The 13,364-nt window shown below is 52.3% G+C and overlaps 1 protein-coding gene across 1 annotated transcript in view; it reads left to right on the plus strand.

Annotated features, from left to right (window-relative positions):
* Positions 1–769: 769 nt before the first annotated feature.
* The window catches only part of LOC140364835 (amino acid transporter heavy chain SLC3A2-like), a 48,510-nt gene continuing 35,915 nt past the window's right edge, over positions 770–13,364 (plus strand). Inside the window, exons 1-3 of the mRNA XM_072451218.1 lie at positions 770–1,117; positions 7,905–8,095; positions 9,501–9,674. Of these exons, the coding sequence (XP_072307319.1) occupies positions 795–1,117; positions 7,905–8,095; positions 9,501–9,674 (688 nt within the window). The 5' untranslated portion in view covers positions 770–794. The remainder of the gene's footprint in view (positions 1,118–7,904; positions 8,096–9,500; positions 9,675–13,364) is intronic.

The following is a 13,364-nucleotide window of genomic DNA, read 5'->3' on the forward strand; positions in this document are numbered from 1 at the left end:
ACTCTGTCTTATCATGAATTTAAACCTGCAACAGCAGCGGCCTCACACCTGAGCGCGAGGGGGCAGCAGAGAGCACCTCCGCGCTCCGGACGCGCTCGGAACGCACACGGAGCCGCGTCTCATTTCCGTTCCGTTCACGCAGACGGATCAGCATCAGCCCCGCATCAGCGCCGCATCAGCGCCGCATCAGCCCCGCATCAGCGCCGCATCAGCGCCGCATCAGCCCCGCATCAGCGCCGCATCAGCGCCGCATCAGCGCCGCATCAGCCCCGCATCAGCGCCGCATCAGCGCCGCATCAGCCCCGCATCAGCGCCGCATCAGCGCCGCATCAGCGCCGCATCAGCCCCGCATCAGCGCCGCATCAGCCCCGCATCAGCGCCGCATCAGCGCCGCATCAGCGCCGCATCAGCCCCGCATCAGCGCCGCATCAGCGCCGCATCAGCCCCGCATCAGCGCCGCATCAGCGCCGCATCAGCGCCGCATCAGCCCCGCATCAGCGCCGCATCAGCCCCGCATCAGCGCCGCATCAGCCCCGCATCAGCCCCGCATCAGCGCCGCATCAGCGCCGCATCAGCCCCGCATCAGCGCCGCATCAGCCCCGCATCAGCGCCGCATCAGCGCCGCATCAGCGCCGCATCAGCGCCGCATCAGCGCCGCATCAGCGCCGCATCAGCCCCGCATCAGCGCCGCATCAGCGCCGCATCAGCCCCGCATCAGCGCCGCATCAGCGCCGCATCAGCGCCGCATCAGCCCCGCATCAGCCCCGCATCAGCGCCGCATCAGCCCCGGGAGGATGAGCAAAGAGGAGGCCGAGCTGGAGCTGAAGGAGCAGAAAGACGGACCCCCGGAGCCGCAGCCCGCACCGGCCCCGGGCCCCGCGGACACGGATGCCACAGAGGCCGACGTGAATGAGGCAGACCTGGAGCGGGACCAGGACCAGGACCAGGACCTGGAGGCGCAGGAGAAGCTGCCCATGACCGCGGGGCCCGGGGCCGCAGATGGAGCAGAGAAGAACGGGGCCGTTAAGCTGAAGATCCCGGAGGATGAGGGCCCGGAGCCGGTGCACTTCACCGGGCTGAACAAAGAGGAGCTGCTGCGGGTCGCGGGCACCCCGGGGTGAGTCCGTCATGACGTCACAGGTTTGATGTCATTGTGAGGGAGAAACAAAGACACAGGGTTACGTTACTTACGTTACTTACGTTACTTACGTCATGAACGAGGCAGAAGATGCAGCTGCAGTTCTCAGTCTCACCGCGGGAGGCGCGCTCCTGCGTCACTGAAGAATAAACAGATCATTAACAATAGAAATGTGTCATTATAAAGCTTAAAGTAACAGTGCGTGATATTCCTGTCCTTCAGGTTTCCATGGAGACGCTTCAGATTCACAAAGAGCGAGACGAGCAGCTCCTCCTGTTTTTACTGCAATAAAACACTTGAAATGTTCCGCACTGAAGCTTTAAAGTGGAACAGAGTCTGCACTTTAGTCACGTCCAGAAGGTTTAAAGAGGAAGTGGAAATGAGGACCAAAGGGCGACAGGAAGTGGTCAGCACTTGTGTCCAGGCTAAACTGAGACTAAACAGATAAGAGAAGCCTTCATTAGTCCACACAGTGGGACAGTGGGACAGTGGGACAGTGGGACAGTGGGACAGTGGGACAGTGGGACATGTCAGTGTTGGTGCAGAAGTGAGAGAGCAGAGAACTTTAGAGGAGCTCTCACAAAAGAGAACTCTTGTAAAACTAGATCATGTGCCGTTGCGAGTGTCTGCGTTCTTCTGTAAAAGTACTACACACGTTGTACTTGTGTTAAACATACATTCATGTATAATGTGTACATTTAGCTCTTGCCTTTCTAAGAATACATACATACAGTTCAGTATACAATTATATCAATTATTGCTTCATCCTTAAGGCTTCATCCTTAAGGCTTCATCCTTAAGGTTTCATCCTTAAGGCTTCATCCTTAAGGTTTCATCCTTAAGGCTTCATCCTTAAGGCTTCATCCTTAAGGTTTCATCCTTAAGGCTTCATCCTTAAGGTTTCATCCTTAAGGCTTCATCCTTAAGGCTTCATCCTTAAGGCTTCATCCTTAAGGCTTCATCCTTAAGGCTTCATCCTTTAGGTTTCATCCTTAAGGCTTCATCCTTAAGGCTTCATCCTTTAGGCTTCATCCTTAAGGCTTCATCCTTAAGGTTTCATCCTTAAGGCTTCATCCTTTAGGTTTCATCCTTAAGGCTTCATCCTTAAGGCTTCATCCTTTAGGTTTCATCCTTAAGGCTTCATCCTTAAGGCTTCTTCCTTTAGGCTTCATCCTTAAGGCTTCATCCTTAAGGCTTCATCCTTTAGGCTTCATCCTTAAGGCTTCATCCTTAAGGCTTCATCCTTTAGGCTTCATCCTTAAGGCTTCATCCTTAAGGCTTCATCCTTTAGGCTTCATCCTTAAGGCTTCATCCTTAAGGCTTCATCCTTTAGGCTTCATCCTTAAGGCTTCATCCTTAAGGCTTCATCCTTTAGGCTTCATCCTTTAGGCTTCATCCTTAAGGCTTCATCCTTAAGGCTTCATCCTTTAGGCTTCATCCTTAAGGCTTCATCCTTAAGGCTTCATCCTTTAGGCTTCATCCTTTAGGCTTCATCCTTAAGGCTTCATCCTTAAGGCTTCATCCTTTAGGCTTCATCCTTTAGGCTTCATCCTTAAGGCTTCATCCTTAAGGCTTCATCCTTTAGGCTTCATCCTTAAGGCTTCATCCTTAAGGCTTCATCCTTTAGGCTTCATCCTTAAGGCTTCATCCTTAAGGCTTCATCCTTTAGGCTTCATCCTTAAGGCTTCATCCTTAAGGCTTCATCCTTTAGGCTTCATCCTTAAGGCTTCATCCTTAAGGCTTCATCCTTAAGGCTTCATCCTTAAGGCTTGCACATGGGTATGACAGTGTTGCACATGGGTATGACAGTGTTGCACATGGGTATGACAGTATTGCACATGGGTATGACAGTATTGCACATGGGTATGACAGTGTTGCACATGGGTATGACAGTGTTGCACATGGGTATGACAGTATTGCACATGGGTATGACTGTATTGCACATGGGTATGACAGTATTGCACATGGGTATGACAGTATTGCACATGGGTATGACAGTGTTGCACATGGGTATGACAGTATTGCACATGGGTATGACAGGAGTACCTCTCTGTGGTCAGGGGTACTCCTGACCACAGAAAGGTACTCCTGACCACAGAGAGGTACTCCTGACCACAGAGAGGTACTCCTGACCACAGAGAGGTACTCCTGACCACAGAGAAGTACTCCTGACCACAGAGAGGTACCCCTGACCACAGAGAAGTACCCCTGACCACAGAGAGGTACCCCTGACCACAGAGAGGTACTCCTGACCACAGAGAAGTACTCCTGACCACAGAGAGGTACTCCTGACCACAGAGAAGTACTCCTGACCACAGAGAGGTACCCCTGACCACAGAGAGGTACTCCTGACCACAGAGAGGTACTCCTGACCACAGAGAAGTACTCCTGACCACAGAGAGGTACCCCTGACCACAGAGAAGTACTCCTGACCACAGAGAAGTACTCCTGACCACAGAGAGGTACCCCTGACCACAGAGAGGTACTCCTGACCACAGAGAGGTACCCCTGACCACAGAGAGGTACTCCTGACCACAGAGAAGTACTCCTGACCACAGAGAAGTACTCCTGATCACAGAGAGGTACTCCTGACCACAGAGAGGTACTCCTGACCACAGAAAGGTACCCCTGACCACAGAAAGGTACTCCTGACCACAGAGAGGTACTCCTGACCACAGAGAGGTACCCCTGACCACAGAAAGGTACTCCTGACCACAGAAAGGTACTCCTGACCACAGAGAAGTACTCCTGACCACAGAGAAGTACTCCTGACCACAGAGAGGTACCCCTGACCACAGAAAGGTACTCCTGACCACAGAAAGGTACTCCTGACCACAGAGAGGTACCCCTGACCACAGAGAGGTACTCCTGACCACAGAGAAGTACCCCTGACCACAGAGAGGTACCCCTGACCACAGAGAGGTACTCCTGACCACAGAGAGGTACTCCTGACCACAGAGAGGTACCCCTGACCACAGAGAAGTACCCCTGACCACAGAGAGGTACCCCTGACCACAGAGAGGTACTCCTGACCACAGAGAGGTACTCCTGACCACAGAGAAGTACTCCTGACCACAGAGAGGTACCCCTGACCACAGAGAGGTACTCCTGACCACAGAGAGGTACTCCTGACCACAGAGAAGTACCCCTGACCACAGAGAGGTACCCCTGACCACAGAGAGGTACTCCTGACCACAGAGAAGTACCCCTGACCACAGAGAGGTACCCCTGACCACAGAGAGGTACTCCTGACCACAGAGAGGTACTCCTGACCACAGAGAAGTACTCCTGACCACAGAGAGGTACCCCTGACCACAGAGAGGTACTCCTGACCACAGAAAGGTACTCCTGACCACAGAGAGGTACTCCTGACCACAGAGAAGTACTCCTGACCACAGAGAGGTACCCCTGACCACAGAGAAGTACTCCTGACCACAGAGAAGTACTCCTGACCACAGAGAGGTACCCCTGACCACAGAGAGGTACTCCTGACCACAGAGAAGTACTCCTGACCACAGAGAGGTACCCCTGACCACAGAGAGGTACTCCTGACCACAGAGAAGTACTCCTGACCACAGAGAAGTACTCCTGATCACAGAGAGGTACTCCTGACCACAGAGAGGTACTCCTGACCACAGAAAGGTACCCCTGACCACAGAAAGGTACTCCTGACCACAGAGAGGTACTCCTGACCACAGAGAGGTACCCCTGACCACAGAAAGGTACTCCTGACCACAGAGAAGTACTCCTGACCACAGAGAAGTACTCCTGACCACAGAGAGGTACCCCTGACCACAGAAAGGTACTCCTGACCACAGAAAGGTACTCCTGACCACAGAGAGGTACCCCTGACCACAGAGAGGTACTCCTGATCACAGAGAGGTACTCCTGACCACAGAGAGGTACTCCTGACCACAGAGAAGTACCCCTGACCACAGAGAGGTACCCCTGACCACAGAGAGGTACTCCTGACCACAGAGAGGTACTCCTGACCACAGAGAAGTACTCCTGACCACAGAGAGGTACCCCTGACCACAGAGAGGTACTCCTGACCACAGAGAAGTACTCCTGACCACAGAGAGGTACCCCTGACCACAGAGAAGTACTCCTGACCACAGAGAAGTACTCCTGACCACAGAGAGGTACCCCTGACCACAGAGAGGTACTCCTGACCACAGAGAGGTACCCCTGACCACAGAGAGGTACCCCTGACCACAGAGAGGTACTCCTGACCACAGAGAAGTACTCCTGACCACAGAGAAGTACTCCTGATCACAGAGAGGTACTCCTGACCACAGAGAGGTACTCCTGACCACAGAAAGGTACCCCTGACCACAGAAAGGTACTCCTGACCACAGAGAGGTACTCCTGACCACAGAGAGGTACCCCTGACCACAGAAAGGTACTCCTGACCACAGAAAGGTACTCCTGACCACAGAGAAGTACTCCTGACCACAGAGAAGTACTCCTGACCACAGAAAGGTACTCCTGACCACAGAAAGGTACTCCTGACCACAGAGAGGTACCCCTGACCACAGAGAGGTACTCCTGACCACAGAGAGGTACTCCTGACCACAGAGAAGTACCCCTGACCACAGAGAGGTACCCCTGACCACAGAGAGGTACTCCTGACCACAGAGAGGTACTCCTGACCACAGAGAAGTACTCCTGACCACAGAGAAGTACCCCTGACCACAGAGAGGTACCCCTGACCACAGAGAGGTACTCCTGACCACAGAGAAGTACTCCTGACCACAGAGAGGTACTCCTGACCACAGAGAAGTACTCCTGACCACAGAGAGGTACCCCTGACCACAGAGAGGTACTCCTGACCACAGAGAGGTACTCCTGACCACAGAGAAGTACTCCTGACCACAGAGAGGTACCCCTGACCACAGAGAAGTACTCCTGACCACAGAGAAGGCTTCATCCTTTAGGCTTCATCCTTTAGGCTTCATCCTTTAGGCTTCATCCTTAAGGCTTCATCCTTAAGGCTTCATCCTTTAGGCTTCATCCTTTAGGCTTCATCCTTAAGGCTTCATCCTTAAGGCTTCATCCTTTAGGCTTCATCCTTAAGGCTTCATCCTTAAGGCTTCATCCTTTAGGCTTCATCCTTAAGGCTTCATCCTTAAGGCTTCATCCTTTAGGCTTCATCCTTAAGGCTTCATCCTTAAGGCTTCATCCTTAAGGCTTCATCCTTAAGGCTTCATCCTTAAGGCTTCATCCTTAAGCGTTAGTATTAGCTTTAGCTTTAGCGATTTACTTTTGCAAAAACTGAAAAATATTCTGGTTTGTAGAAATGTGTAAAACAACAGCCCCTAAGACGTGAGAGGCTCATAAAGAGGTGAAACTGTCAAAAATCCTACAATCCTAAAATACAAGAAAATAATATATATATATATATATATATATATATATATATATATATATATATATATATATATATATATATATTATAGTGTCTGTTTATGACGTCATAAGAAGACACTCAACAAAAAAATAGTAAGTAACACTCTTATTTACAGCAGTTGTGTGGACAGGGAATATTGCACCAATACAATTGAAATTATGTCAGTGTTGCACATGGGTATGACAGTATTGCACATGGGTATGACAGTGTTGCACATGGGTATGACAGTGTTGCACATGGGTATGACAGTATTGCACATGGGTATGACAGTATTGCACATGGGTATGACAGTGTTGCACATGGGTATGACAGTGTTGCACATGGGTATGACAGTATTGCACATGGGTATGACTGTATTGCACATGGGTATGACAGTATTGCACATGGGTATGACAGTATTGCACATGGGTATGACAGTGTTGCACATGGGTATGACAGTATTGCACATGGGTATGACAGTATTGCACATGGGTATGACAGTGTTGCACATGGGTAGGACAGTATTGCACATGGGTATGACAGTATTGCACATGGGTATGGCAGTATTGCACATGGGTATGACAGTGTTGCACATGGGTATGACAGTATTGCACATGGGTATGACAGTGTTGCACATGGGTATGACAGTATTGCACATGGGTATGACAGTATTGCACATGGGTAGGACAGTATTGCACATGGGTATGACAGTGTTGCACATGGGTATGACAGTGTTGCACATGGGTATGACAGTATTGCACATGGGTATGACAGTATTGCACATGGGTAGGACAGTATTGCACATGGGTATGACAGTATTGCACATGGGTATGACAGTGTTGCACATGGGTATGACAGTGTTGCACATGGGTATGACAGTGTTGCACATGCTTATGTCAGTATTGCACATGGGTATGACAGTGTCTGTTGTAGAGTCTGACAGCAGCAGAAGGACAGACAGTGAAACCTTTCCTTCACACATCGAGGGTGGATCAGTCTCTCACTGAAGCTGCTCCCCAGAGTGGACAGAGTGTCCTGCAGGGGACAGAGTGTCCTGCAGGGGGACAGAGTGTCCTGCAGAGTGGACAGAGGAGGAGGTTCTGCTGACACCAGTCCACAAAGTCTGAGGCTAAACGGAGGAAAATCATGAACAAAATCAGACTTTTCTGTGTTTTCATGTCACATTTCTGTTCTGCTCGGTCGATATATATAATATACATAACATATATAATACATATATTATATATAATATATATATTATATATATATATTATATTTACTGTTCTTTTTCAGCTGATGTGATTTTCGCTTTGTCAAAAGCCAAAATGTGATATTTGCAGCTCATAATGCGTCTGACATGTCCCCGTGTCCTCTCAGCTGGGTGAGGACGCGCTGGGCTCTCCTCGGGTTCTTCTGGGTGGCCTGGTTGGGGATGTTGGCTGGTGCCGTGCTCCTGGTCCTGAAGGCTCCGCCCTGTAAACATCTTCCTGCTCTGAGCTGGTGGAACCAGGGGCCAATGTTCCACATCCGCAGCATCAAGGACTTCAGCCCGTCCAGGAACCTCAGAGGTGAAAACGCCACAACACGATGAACCTCCAGGGGGCGCTGTCCTCAGACACATGTGAGCGTCCTCCAGGGGGCGCTGTCCTCAGACACATGTGAGCGTCCTCCAGGGGACGCTGTCCTCAGACACATGTGAGCGTCCTCCAGGGGGCGCTGTCCTCAGACACATGTGAGCGTCCTCCAGGGGGCGCTGTCCTCAGACACGTGTGAGTGTCCTCCAGGGGGCGCTGTCCTCAGACACATGTGAGCGTCCTCCAGGGGGCGCTGTCCTCAGACACATGTGAGCGTCCTCCAGGGGGTGCTGTCCTCAGACACATGTGAGGGTCCTCCAGGGGGCGCTGTCCTCAGACACATGTGAGCGTCCTCCAGGGGACGCTGTCCTCAGACACATGTGAGCGTCCTCCAGGGGACGCTGTCCTCAGACACATGTGAGCGTCCTCCAGGGGGCGCTGTCCTCAGACACATGTGAGCGTCCTCCAGGGGGCGCTGTCCTCAGACACGTGTGAGTGTCCTCCAGGGGGCGCTGTCCTCAGACACATGTGAGCGTCCTCCAGGGGGCGCTGTCCTCAGACACATGTGAGCGTCCTCCAGGGGGCGCTGTCCTCAGACACATGTGAGCGTCCTCCAGGGGGCGCTGTCCTCAGACACATGTGAGCGTCCTCCAGGGGGCGCTGTCCTCAGACACATGTGAGCGTCCTCCAGGGGGCGCTGTCCTCAGACACATGTGAGCGTCCTCCAGGGGACGCTGTCCTCAGACACATGTGAGTGTCCTCCAGGGGGCGCTGTCCTCAGACAGATTAGCCCCTCCCAGGGCCTTTGGGCCTTAGGCGGGTTCACTCTGCAGGGGCTATATTAATAAGAGTGTGTTGTTGTGTGTGTCTCTGTGTGTGTGTGTGTGTGTTGTGTATGTGTGTGTGTATGTGTGTGTCTGTGTGTGTCTGTGTGTGTGTCTGTGTGTGTGTATGTGTGTGTGTGTCTGTGTGTGTCTGTGTGTGTGTCTGTGTGTGTCTGTGTGTGTCTGTGTGTGTGTCTGTGTGTGTGTGTTGTTGTGTGTGTCTCTGTGTGTGTGTGTGTTGTGTATGTGTGTGTGTGTTGTGTATGTGTGTGTGTCTCTGTGTGTGTGTGTGTTGTGTATGTGTGTGTGTGTTGTGTATGTGTGTGTGTCTCTGTGTGTGTGTTGTGTATGTGTGTGTGTGTTGTGTATGTGTGTGTGTCTCTGTGTGTGTGTGTGTGTGTTGTGTATGTGTGTGTGTCTCTGTGTGTGTGTGTGTGTGTGTTGTTGTGTATGTGTGTGTGTCTCTGTGTGTGTGTTGTGTATGTGTGTGTTGTTGTGTGTGTTGTGTGTGTGTGTTGTTGTGTGTTGTGTATGTGTGTGTGTGTGTGTGTTGTTGTGTGTGTGTTGTGTGTCAGGTGTGGAGCAGCAGGTGGACTCTCTGTTGCAGATGAAGGTTCAGGCTCTGGTCTTGGGGCCCGTCCATGAGGCCCCTAAAGATGACGTCATGGGCTTGAGCTTCGAGGAAGTTTCTGCTGAAGTCGGGAGTTTGGACCAGATGAAGAGCCTCCTGGAGACGGCACACAGGAAAGGTACTCCTGACCACAGAGAGGTACTCCTGACCACAGAGAGGTACTCCTGACCACAGAGAAGTACCCCTGACCACAGAGAGGTACCCCTGACCACAGAGAGGTACTCCTGACCACAGAGAGGTACTCCTGACCACAGAGAAGTACTCCTGACCACAGAGAGGTACCCCTGACCACAGAGAGGTACTCCTGACCACAGAGAGGTACTCCTGACCACAGAGAAGTACTCCTGACCACAGAGAGGTACCCCTGACCACAGAGAAGTACTCCTGACCACAGAGAAGTACTCCTGACCACAGAGAGGTACCCCTGACCACAGAGAGGTACTCCTGACCACAGAGAGGTACCCCTGACCACAGAGAGGTACTCCTGACCACAGAGAAGTACTCCTGATCACAGAGAGGTACTCCTGACCACAGAGAGGTACTCCTGACCACAGAAAGGTACCCCTGACCACAGAAAGGTACTCCTGACCACAGAGAGGTACTCCTGACCACAGAGAGGTACCCCTGACCACAGAAAGGTACTCCTGACCACAGAAAGGTACTCCTGACCACAGAGAAGTACTCCTGACCACAGAGAAGTACTCCTGACCACAGAAAGGTACTCCTGACCACAGAAAGGTACTCCTGACCACAGAGAGGTACCCCTGACCACAGAGAGGTACTCCTGACCACAGAGAGGTACTCCTGACCACAGAGAAGTACTCCTGACCACAGAGAGGTACCCCTGACCACAGAGAAGTACTCCTGACCACAGAGAAGTACTCCTGACCACAGAGAGGTACCCCTGACCACAGAGAGGTACTCCTGACCACAGAGAGGTACCCCTGACCACAGAGAGGTACCCCTGACCACAGAGAGGTACTCCTGACCACAGAGAAGTACTCCTGACCACAGAGAAGTACTCCTGATCACAGAGAGGTACTCCTGACCACAGAGAGGTACTCCTGACCACAGAAAGGTACCCCTGACCACAGAAAGGTACTCCTGACCACAGAGAGGTACTCCTGACCACAGAGAGGTACCCCTGACCACAGAAAGGTACTCCTGACCACAGAAAGGTACTCCTGACCACAGAGAAGTACTCCTGACCACAGAGAAGTACTCCTGACCACAGAAAGGTACTCCTGACCACAGAAAGGTACTCCTGACCACAGAGAGGTACCCCTGACCACAGAGAGGTACTCCTGACCACAGAGAGGTACTCCTGACCACAGAGAAGTACCCCTGACCACAGAGAGGTACCCCTGACCACAGAGAGGTACTCCTGACCACAGAGAGGTACTCCTGACCACAGAGAAGTACTCCTGACCACAGAGAGGTACCCCTGACCACAGAGAAGTACCCCTGACCACAGAGAGGTACCCCTGACCACAGAGAGGTACTCCTGACCACAGAGAAGTACTCCTGACCACAGAGAGGTACTCCTGACCACAGAGAAGTACTCCTGACCACAGAGAGGTACCCCTGACCACAGAGAGGTACTCCTGACCACAGAGAGGTACTCCTGACCACAGAGAAGTACTCCTGACCACAGAGAGGTACCCCTGACCACAGAGAAGTACTCCTGACCACAGAGAAGTACTCCTGACCACAGAGAGGTACCCCTGACCACAGAGAGGTACTCCTGACCACAGAGAGGTACCCCTGACCACAGAGAGGTACTCCTGACCACAGAGAAGTACTCCTGACCACAGAGAAGTACTCCTGATCACAGAGAGGTACTCCTGACCACAGAGAGGTACTCCTGACCACAGAAAGGTACCCCTGACCACAGAAAGGTACTCCTGACCACAGAGAGGTACTCCTGACCACAGAGAGGTACCCCTGACCACAGAAAGGTACTCCTGACCACAGAAAGGTACTCCTGACCACAGAGAAGTACTCCTGACCACAGAGAAGTACTCCTGACCACAGAGAGGTACCCCTGACCACAGAAAGGTACTCCTGACCACAGAAAGGTACTCCTGACCACAGAGAGGTACCCCTGACCACAGAGAGGTACTCCTGACCACAGAGAAGTACCCCTGACCACAGAGAGGTACCCCTGACCACAGAGAGGTACTCCTGACCACAGAGAGGTACTCCTGACCACAGAGAGGTACCCCTGACCACAGAGAAGTACCCCTGACCACAGAGAGGTACCCCTGACCACAGAGAGGTACTCCTGACCACAGAGAGGTACTCCTGACCACAGAGAAGTACTCCTGACCACAGAGAGGTACCCCTGACCACAGAGAGGTACTCCTGACCACAGAGAGGTACTCCTGACCACAGAGAAGTACCCCTGACCACAGAGAGGTACCCCTGACCACAGAGAGGTACTCCTGACCACAGAGAAGTACCCCTGACCACAGAGAGGTACCCCTGACCACAGAGAGGTACTCCTGACCACAGAGAGGTACTCCTGACCACAGAGAAGTACTCCTGACCACAGAGAGGTACCCCTGACCACAGAGAGGTACTCCTGACCACAGAAAGGTACTCCTGACCACAGAGAGGTACTCCTGACCACAGAGAAGTACTCCTGACCACAGAGAGGTACCCCTGACCACAGAGAAGTACTCCTGACCACAGAGAAGTACTCCTGACCACAGAGAGGTACCCCTGACCACAGAGAGGTACTCCTGACCACAGAGAAGTACTCCTGACCACAGAGAGGTACCCCTGACCACAGAGAGGTACTCCTGACCACAGAGAAGTACTCCTGACCACAGAGAAGTACTCCTGATCACAGAGAGGTACTCCTGACCACAGAGAGGTACTCCTGACCACAGAAAGGTACCCCTGACCACAGAAAGGTACTCCTGACCACAGAGAGGTACTCCTGACCACAGAGAGGTACCCCTGACCACAGAAAGGTACTCCTGACCACAGAGAAGTACTCCTGACCACAGAGAAGTACTCCTGACCACAGAGAGGTACCCCTGACCACAGAAAGGTACTCCTGACCACAGAAAGGTACTCCTGACCACAGAGAGGTACCCCTGACCACAGAGAGGTACTCCTGATCACAGAGAGGTACTCCTGACCACAGAGAGGTACTCCTGACCACAGAGAAGTACCCCTGACCACAGAGAGGTACCCCTGACCACAGAGAGGTACTCCTGACCACAGAGAGGTACTCCTGACCACAGAGAAGTACTCCTGACCACAGAGAGGTACCCCTGACCACAGAGAGGTACTCCTGACCACAGAGAAGTACTCCTGACCACAGAGAGGTACCCCTGACCACAGAGAAGTACTCCTGACCACAGAGAAGTACTCCTGACCACAGAGAGGTACCCCTGACCACAGAGAGGTACTCCTGACCACAGAGAGGTACCCCTGACCACAGAGAGGTACCCCTGACCACAGAGAGGTACTCCTGACCACAGAGAAGTACTCCTGACCACAGAGAAGTACTCCTGATCACAGAGAGGTACTCCTGACCACAGAGAGGTACTCCTGACCACAGAAAGGTACCCCTGACCACAGAAAGGTACTCCTGACCACAGAGAGGTACTCCTGACCACAGAGAGGTACCCCTGACCACAGAAAGGTACTCCTGACCACAGAAAGGTACTCCTGACCACAGAGAAGTACTCCTGACCACAGAGAAGTACTCCTGACCACAGAAAGGTACTCCTGACCACAGAAAGGTACTCCTGACCACAGAGAGGTACCCCTGACCACAGAGAGGTACTCCTGA

This window comes from Eucyclogobius newberryi, unplaced genomic scaffold (genome assembly GCF_026437365.1).
Source record: "Eucyclogobius newberryi isolate DKJ021-1_F unplaced genomic scaffold, fEucNew1.0.hap1 SCAF_18, whole genome shotgun sequence".
In the NCBI taxonomy this organism is placed as follows: Eukaryota; Metazoa; Chordata; class Actinopteri; order Gobiiformes; family Gobiidae; genus Eucyclogobius; species Eucyclogobius newberryi.